Genomic DNA, 8690 nt, shown 5'->3' with positions numbered 1-8690 from the left:
CATTTAATTTTCATTTAATTTGGGAAAACACATTTAGGCGCGCGGCAAGCTCTAATCAGGCGCAAAGCCTTTTTATTCTGATAATAGTAAAATTAAATAAATGCAAACTGCTGTGAAAATTTGAATTTGAATTCGGGGGCCCGGGCACAAAAGATGTCTGCGAAATTTATGCGCCACCCCCCCGTGTCCCCCAGGGCGCCTCTTGAGGGTAAGCCATTGTCATTGTCAAGCGACGTCGCTGACAGCTGCTTCCCTTCACGAAAAACCACCGATGAAAACCCGCCGCTATTTTATAGAAAGCCAACCGGCCCACTCTGTTGATGGGCTGGCTGTCGCCTTTTGTTGCCTGCATCGTTGTGACATTTTTATTACAAGGGCTCATGAATTTTATTTGGCTCGCTGGCGAACACAGCGGCTGCCGATTTTATGGGAATTCCGCCCTCGCGGCATCAAATTTTTGCCTCCTGTCCGGTGAATGTTAACGTTAGAGCGAAACTATTCGCACAAGACGATCGAAAAGAAATTGTGCGCACAATGCGCCGCTGCCCTCAAACAACTCTAATTAAAAAACTTTTACGTTTAACCACTTGAGTTGGCTCAAACACGCCCAGAGCAGGCATATGTGGTCATGCACGGTGGAAAATATCATAGGAAAAAGCATCAATACGTTGAAAATATTTTTGCTTATATACTACACCAAGTGAAAGCTTGGAAATTGCATATAAATTTTTGATGCACCAGAAGCTGCTAGTGCAAAGCAATATTAGAAAATGTATGAAGCTGCACAGCTCAGAGGAACACATATATATTTATCTTTAAATCCTACATGCTATAAAATCTTTATAAATTGTCTTAAAACGTACCCTACATCCCAACAATAACTTACTTAATATATGAAAGAATTTCCGTGACAATTCCTTGCCGTGTAGCATGTTTGCGGCATGTGAGTGTGCGGCTAGACAATCAAAACTTTTGCCACAACCAAGGAAACTTCAAAGCACAGACAACAGGCGGCCTAGCTGCCTGTGGAGGTGGTCCTAGAAGTGGCAGTGGAAGGACTAAAGCAGGCGGCAATAAAATTAATGAAGCGCCTCGGCTTTTAGCCGGCAGCCATGAGAGAGACATTAAAGCGGTTCGCCGGAACAGTTGTAGGTCATGTCATTGCCAATGTCTGTTTAAGTATGCGCACAAAGGCGGACGCTTTGCGGGAATTACGAGGACTGCCAGGAGCGTACCGTGCCGGGATGCGGATGATTCCCCGATGGGACAGCGGCCGGCTTGTTTTTGTTGATGGCGGTGGCTAATCTCTGATGTACACTTAATTATGTGGCACACTTTTTGATTGCCGAAGGGGGCCGTTGAGCCGCATTGTCCCCTGTCCAGCCCAGGGAGCAACCCTTTCAAGAACCCGGCTTCCCTTTCTCGCCTTCACTTGGGCGCCATGTCATGTAAATTTCATTTGGCAAATGCTGTTAGCCCGGCAGTCACAAAGTGTGCTATACTTTTTGACATTTTCATTTGACTTGGCAATGCAAACAAAATGGCGGAGAGCCGTTATGGAGCTGTAGCTGGCAACTCATGAATGATAGAGGTAGTAGTATATACGAGCTCGTCCAATGCAGGATGGCTCTGGTGCTGGAGCTGGCGCCCAACTAATCCGGCTGCCAACTGCAAAAGTTCCCAGAAAAGTTTCCTAACTGAGCGCCAAAAATTCTTATCACAACTTGCACTGAATTTCATCAATTTTGCACCACTTTCGGTGCTCTAGTTTTTCCCCACCATCTCCTCGGACTGCGCTGCAATAAAGCAATCAATTTGAAGCTCCCTCCCGGCTTTCACCTGCTCCTCCTTCTGCTCCTGCTCCTGCCACCTTGCCGCCATCGTGGATGAGCGACACCTTTGACACGGGCCACAGAGAAAATGGAAAATAAAAAAATATATCGACGCGCTGTGAGTTATTCAACCGAATTCGTAATTGTTTTTAAATGAAACTCTTTGTCCTTGGCCCTAGCCAGTTGGCGGCAATTCAACAATTTGCCCGGCTCTCAATCAATCAAACAATCAAGCAATGTTTATCTGCAGACCCCGTCGGTATCGACAGTAAATAATGAACACGAAGTACGAGTACGACTTTGACTCTAAGTCGCTCCTTATCGGATTGTCTCGGCCGCATATTGTCTGCTCATTTGGACTATTTCTGTTTGCATTATGTGCTATTTGCACATTTGATTGAATAAAGTTATATACACTTGTCATGCAATCGAAAGATTAGGACTCGAGTGAACCAGAAATCGTTATCCTAGACAAGCGCCGGCGGCACAATCGAACATTGATCTCTGTTGAGGATTGGAAAAAAGGAAAACTATCCTGCAGAAATAATATAGATATAGAAGGAAATACAAATTTACAACTTTAAAAATATTTATAAACAAGAAAGGAAGCTGATTTCGATAAACCGCAGCTTGTGTGTATACTCTGGCTTGCCTTTGGGGTTTTAATAATTTTAAAATTACAAAATATTGAAAAATTAAATAAAATATCTAAAGAATTTTATTTTTTTCTTATATTTTATTCTTTATTGGTTAAGATTTTGATTGCAAATAGAAATATATATGACTTTGGGAAAGCAATTTATTTTTGACCTTGTATACCCAATATGTTATATTTAATCGATATATTTATATATTAATTTTTTGGGAAAATCTAAGTTTTTCAAATATCATAACTAAGCCAAAACTTCACTAATTTCAATTTGGAAAGCTATTCTGTGTTAGTTTTTGTAGTGTTAACGAAAATGCTTACTCAGTTTTAAAATTTATACAATTTTAATATTTTGTGAAATTTTGTCCATTTTAAACTATAAAAGTAAGTCATAAAATTTCGAAAATAAATTCGAAAAAAAAAATTTCTCCCAAACATGGCCAGATCGATTCAGCTGTTCGTGCTGATCAAGAATATATATGATTTATGGGGTCGAAAACGATTCCTTCACTGAATTTCAAGCTGCTGACTGAAATTATAGTTCCATGCGAGGATATAATATCGTAGCAAAAGTTGGGACCAAAGTCATGTTAGTATTGAAACTATAATAAGAAATCTATATTTGTGAATAATTTTAATTAAGTTATTAAGGCTGTAAACATGTATACGTTTAGAGATATCCCTTATTTAAATCGATGTATCACTTAAATATAAATTTGTTAAGAAGATGCATGACAATAAGGGAATTAATTGGAAAAGAAATGCATAGCCAACTAACACATCTTATTCTAGACATAGGCCTGATAGCATCTATATACATTATAAAGAGTTTAAGACTTACTGTTGATGAGGACACGTCATCTTGGTTGTCCAAATATATTTCACTGGTCAGGTCGAAGGGTAATCACTATCACTCACTATCACCATAGGTGTAAACAGCGGGGAGGCCGCGGACAGACTGAGGCCAGCGGGACGGCAGTGCCTCTATTTATAGTCCACGAGTAAAGAGAACAGAGAATGTGAGAGCGGGAGCGGGAGAAAATACCAGGTAACTCTATAGAGTCAGGCAAAGAGCTCCAGAGATAGTCAAAGAGTAAAAGAGATACACAGAGAGCGGTAAACATGCAATTCATGATCATTCCTATTGCAGCTATATGATATAGTACTCCGATTTCAATAAAATTAAAGTCGCAGCATAAAGTAATATTATTTTAATGAGTACAAAATCTTAAAATTAACAACAAATAATAACTACAATGACTTAAAATTAAGACAGAAGTTTCCCTTAATTAACAACTTAAATAACAATGGTTTTACTTCGTTAGAGTTTAAATCAGTAAAACAAACAGACAGCTATTGTAAATATTTACCAAAGACATTCGAATTATGAACGCATTGCGCATACGCACTGCGTGCCGGCTATCAGCTTCCAAGAAATTAATGCGACATGGCAGCAATTTGTCCGTCGTCTGCTAAATGATTTAAAACTTGAACCAAACTTTGCCACTCCTCGGACCGTTTTTGTGCAAAACTTTTAATTATTACACACTTGCGACTTGTTGTTCAATTTGTTCGCGATGCTGCCAGATTATAAACTTTTGTCGAGTTCAATTATGGACGCGCCGAATCGCCGGCATCGCTTGTTTTGTTCCCATTTTCTACGTCAACTTTTCGGCCCGATTTGATGTACAATTAGTGTTTGGAAATGGAATGAACTTCATATATGAAATCCAGATGTCTCAGAGTTCCTGGCGCCACACATCAAATATCAAAATTATATATGGGAAACCATGTTCGAACCAAACGTTGTAATCTGGCCGTTTTTTGAAACAGAAACAGTTGCAGACCGCCGACGTTTCACAATCAAGGTTTTGCTTCTATTCCTTGCTTTCGTTTTCGCTGGTCTTCTGCAATGGATCCTGGCAATGACAGTATTAAGGTAAAGTTACCGATATAAGTTCCACGAATTGGTTATGTATTTTAATCATTTTTACCAGCAATTTTTGTTATCTGATGGCGAAGAACCACTCCTCAGCCTTGTTCCTGGCATTTGTTGCTGGTCTTTTCATTTTCATGATATTCGCCATTAGCAAGTCTATACGAAGAACGAAATGCTTGAACTGGATAATGACTTTGTTTATAGTGAGTAGGATACCGATTTATTCAACCCCTCGATGTTGCTATGTTGAGAAAGAGTAGTGATGGATTATTATATATATCCAGGTAGAGCTCCTGGTGGTTCCCATTATTGCGCTGATGGTTGACGACTCACTCCTTCATATGCTGACCGGTTTTCTGATAGCCTCCGTGATATTCTTATTCTGCGTTATACTGGCTGCTACAATGCCGGTAAGTGGAAGATTAAATAAAATTGCATATTCCATGAGGTAGATCGTTCCAATATGCAGACGGATATCACAACTGGTGGACTATACATATATCTGATGACCTTGGGATTCTACTTGCTGAGCCTATATTGCATTGTCCTATATAGCATTTTGAATTTGACATGGATGTATTATCCGTTTGCCATCTTAATGGCCTGCGTTGTGGCGTTCGTAAGGACATTTTTATATATTCTCTTTTGCCACTGTCCCCAGCATAACCACGAATCATTTGCAGTTCCTCATGTATCATGTGCAGTGCATCATGGGTGGCAGAGCAGCCGCCACCAAGCTGTACGACGACCTTTATGCCGCGCTGCTGCTCTTCATTGAGTTGTTAGCATTATTTATCCTAACCCTCTACTTTTGACCCCAAAATGGAGCGCCAGCAGCTTAAATAATAATGGCGCCCCGCTGTTCTACGTTAATTCCTTCTATTTCAAACACACATTCAGCCGCTTTTCAACTGAGGACGTAAGGAGCTCATGCCTCCGGCAGCCACCGGGTCCTCGCATGTGAAGTATCGCATGATCCCGACACTCGATCCGTCCATCTTGGTTGCAGTCATAGGCATACCGTTCCAAATAACTCCGCACAATCCTTCCGGCGCAGCCATCGTCCACCACACATCCTTCGTAGTCTGGAAGAGAGCAGAGATGTGAATGGGTCAATGGATGGTTATTAAACGTCAGTGACAGTCAGCCAATGGATACGATTGCAGAGAAACAAAATGTGACCCAGTCAAGAAATTTGCGTTATGAAATTAAATTTAAAATTAATTTAGTGATTAATAGCAGTAATTAACTTTTTGAATCTTAAATCAAATTATAATGTATTACATTTGAAAATATATTTCAACTCTTAATATTGCAAGGAAAGAACAAAACAAAAAATGAAGACGTTTCGAGTAGTCATTTTGAAATTAAAAAAAAAACCTCATTAAGTGGAGATTTGAAAAATACTCAGAAGTAATCTGACTTGAGCCCCTTAAATTTTGAAGTGTATTACCCTTTGCCAGCTCGTCCATTGGATCAATTAAACGCTGTGCGTCCTGCCAGTAGCCAATGGAGATGCGATAAATGCCGCACGGCCATTCAGCGCCTTCTTTGCTCCTGCAAACTCCAGGAACATTATTCGTGGAGGCAATGGCCATGCAGGCCAGACACTCATCGCTTACCACCCATGGAGGAGGTGATGGTGGAGGAGTTTGGGTCGCAGGAGATGGAGGAGGATCCGTTGCTGGCTGGAATGTTGTTATCGTCTGGGCAGCTGCAAAATGCATACCAAGAACAAGCACAATTAGCCGTTTAATCGAAACTATTTACCACACAATATAGATTATAGCAAGGACATAACAGAGGACTGGCTGCTCCCGGGCCTAAATAACCCTTAGACCTCTCACATTTTTAGCCCCACAAACCACACTCGCTGTATGTGTGAGTGGGGAAACTTTTAAGAAACCATGAACAAACTGGGCGTAGTTCATTGGGTGCTTGGTAAAACAACTTTAAATTGCTGTTGCGCATAGTTTTTGAGTAGTTTAGCCACACACGAGGCTTGTGTGTGAATGCGAATGGTTTCCATTGAATCGGACTAGAGTTCTCTTTAACTAAGGAACACATGCACAGCATATAAATTTAAAGCTTACTTTATTGTTACTAGTTCTTAAAGTATTTTTTTATTTTGTTATTATTAAATTAATCCGAGTTTAAACACAGTTTGTTCACACATTGTAATGCTGGTCTTAGTGATTTAGTATTGAACGTGAGATATTTCTTATCGCCTTAGATTCGTAACTGTGTGATCTGCTATCGCCATTGATGAGATGGACTCTCATCATTCTAATGGCATTTCTAATCAGTCAACTGGGGAAGAGACAGAGAACAGCCCGACAATGTAAACCGCTTATAAAATTATCCGTTAGCGAAGAGCTTTCAGCGATTGAACAAGTGAACAAGGGTCCTTGAGGCAACTCACCCACTCCAGTCGCGGCCACCAGGGGTAGGTGCTCCGAATGGTCCCTCAGATGGACGTGCAGCCTGCCCAGATGATGCTTGTGCCTTAAGTGCATGAAAATGGCGCCGACGATGAGCATCAGGGCCAAGAAAATGGCGCTTGCAGTCAGGATCCGTCCTGTGCCACAGGACTTCCGGTTCGAGCGTCGCTTGTTACTCCTTCCGGACAAGGAGAGCGCTTCGGCATATCCCCGATGCTCCGCCACCCTGGAGGCATCTGTCTCCGTCCCCATCACCGTTCCCGTCTCCGGATCTGCCTCCTCGACTAACTCTAACGCGATTCTGCTGGAGGATGGATCCATCGCCCCAAGCTGTCGGAATCTGACTAAACCCACTGAGTCGCATTAACAGCAGCGGCGAGAGCTCCAGGTGCTCGTCGAGATAACCCCGGTTCGATTATCGCTCAATGTTATCGCCGTAATTGATGCCCACAGCCTGCGGTTACTACTCTCGGTCTCTCAGTTTCTCTGCTTCTCAGTTTCTCTCTCCTCCACGCAGCTAATCTTTTTCGACTTTTGTTTTCCGTAACGCGGACCTTACGGCGATTTTTCACCCAGCGAAGTGAATGCCACTTTGTCAGTTTATCTCCAGGTCTCAAACATCAAGCTGTGTTTCACGAGGTTTTTCTTTGTTTAACATTGATTTTAAGCGATTTATTTTATTGGAAACAGTATTGCATTGTGATATACATAAAACAATAAATAAATATGTTATAAGAAGGCTTTACTCTTTTAATATATTAAGCAATTTATTCGATGTGGTTTTCCGTTGGTCTGATATCTCTGAAAGTAAAACTTATACTAAACCTATACCGCAAATATCAGTACATTTATTTGCACATAGCACATACGGTACACTAAAAGAAATATATTTATAATTATACAATTGTTTTGAAGACTCTCTTATTAGTGGAATACATTTGTCTTAAAATGTAATAACTTTGATTTCTCGCTATGTATCCTTTAGATTAGGTGTCGATGGCACTCCACTTTCCATTTGCGACATGACAACTTATGGCAGCAACCCATTGAGAGCACCACCGATGGGTGCTTGCCTCCTCCATATGCTATTTGCAATGCCGAACAGTTCGGCGGACGGACAACCTTGCGCATTTGTATGCGCGAATTGTAAACAAATATGAAAAATTGTTGAGACTTTTGCGGTGAAATTGGAACGAATGTGAGGGGAGGGGGAGAGAGTAGCAAACAACAGCAGACGTTATATACTATATAGTACCATATCGCAGGGGTGCTGACTTTCGAAGGGGTGTGTACAAGAATCTCTCCTCAAGTGGCACTTGTCATACGCAAACTTACTTCACCGGCTCGTAATCTGTCAACAGCAAAGTGTTGGCTGTCCATACGTGCAATGCATTTTCAACTATCTCTGTTTATTTCTCATCTATTTTATTTATCAGTTTCGTTTTCTTAACTTTAGCCCAAGTTTGTAGACATCGATTTGTCGGAAACGATTTCCTTGCTGTTTCCGCTTCCGAAAACGATATGTGTTCTACAAGTCTTTTGCTTTTCCTCAGTTGGAATAATCAAATGTTATGTGAGACAGTTTTTTATGAATGCAAATATGATACATCTGTAAAGGTTCAGATAAAAATCTAATCTAAATCAAGGTTTTGCTAAGCAAGTTGATTTTTTATAGTCATAACCTAAATACCCTCCCAAAATCAAACATTTCGATATAATTCTGACTGAATAGTCTTCCACTCTAATTAGTAAAAGTCCCCCTTTATTCTTTTCTCAAACAGACGCCTCTGGTCCTGCTCCTGAACAGGTGCACAGGAAATAAGAGAACT

General features: G+C 40.8%; 3 protein-coding genes across 5 annotated transcripts in view; 2 read left to right on the top strand and 1 right to left on the bottom strand.

Annotated features, from left to right (window-relative positions):
* The window catches only part of LOC110186799 (GTP-binding protein Rhes), a 30817-nt gene that overhangs the window by 15672 nt on the left and 6455 nt on the right, over positions 1-8690 (top strand). The window contains exon 1 of one of the 3 annotated variants that reach the window (XM_086829730.1): positions 7425-7471. The exons of the other annotated variants lie outside the window; for them this stretch is intronic. The gene's annotated coding sequence lies outside the window, so the exon portion shown is untranslated. Of the gene's footprint in view, positions 1-7424; positions 7472-8690 lie in introns of those variants that run through there. 3 annotated transcript variants of the gene reach the window in all.
* LOC110186823 (uncharacterized) lies at positions 2378-5713 on the top strand. Its single transcript, XM_020956114.2, has 5 exons — positions 2378-4420; positions 4479-4623; positions 4705-4830; positions 4890-5039; positions 5104-5713. Exons 1-5 carry the CDS (start codon positions 4272-4274, stop codon positions 5233-5235), a joined length of 702 nt encoding a protein of 233 aa, XP_020811773.2. The 5' UTR covers positions 2378-4271; the 3' UTR covers positions 5236-5713.
* Positions 5283-7962, bottom strand: LOC110186813 (uncharacterized). The gene is made up of 3 exons (XM_020956103.2): positions 6843-7962; positions 5874-6134; positions 5283-5505 (listed from the first exon to the last, which is right to left on the bottom strand). The coding sequence occupies exons 1-3, from the start codon at positions 7180-7182 to the stop codon at positions 5300-5302; spliced, it is 807 nt and encodes a 268-aa protein (XP_020811762.2). The 5' UTR covers positions 7183-7962; the 3' UTR covers positions 5283-5299.

The sequence above is a fragment of the Drosophila serrata genome, unplaced genomic scaffold, assembly GCF_035046125.1.
Source record: "Drosophila serrata isolate PLE 108 unplaced genomic scaffold, ASM3504612v1 contig_217, whole genome shotgun sequence".
NCBI lineage: Eukaryota > Metazoa > Arthropoda > Insecta > Diptera > Drosophilidae > Drosophila > Drosophila serrata.
Note: the sequence above shows the minus strand (reverse complement) of the source record. Positions and strands in the feature narration are given on the sequence as shown.

Coding starts and splice junctions, on each gene's coding strand:
- LOC110186823 (XM_020956114.2), top strand. CDS start 4,272: ATGTTCGAACCAAACGTTGTAATCTGGCCGTTTTTTGAAACAGAAACA. Junction 4,421..4,478: donor CTGGCAATGACAGTATTAAG/GTAAAGTTACCG, acceptor CATTTTTACCAG/CAATTTTTGTTATCTGATGG. Junction 4,831..4,889: donor TACTGGCTGCTACAATGCCG/GTAAGTGGAAGA, acceptor TCCAATATGCAG/ACGGATATCACAACTGGTGG.
- LOC110186813 (XM_020956103.2), bottom strand. CDS start 7,182: ATGGATCCATCCTCCAGCAGAATCGCGTTAGAGTTAGTCGAGGAGGCA. Junction 6,135..6,842: donor GGTGGCCGCGACTGGAGTGG/GTGAGTTGCCTC, acceptor TGCATTTTGCAG/CTGCCCAGACGATAACAACA. Junction 5,506..5,873: donor AATGGACGAGCTGGCAAAGG/GTAATACACTTC, acceptor GCTCTCTTCCAG/ACTACGAAGGATGTGTGGTG.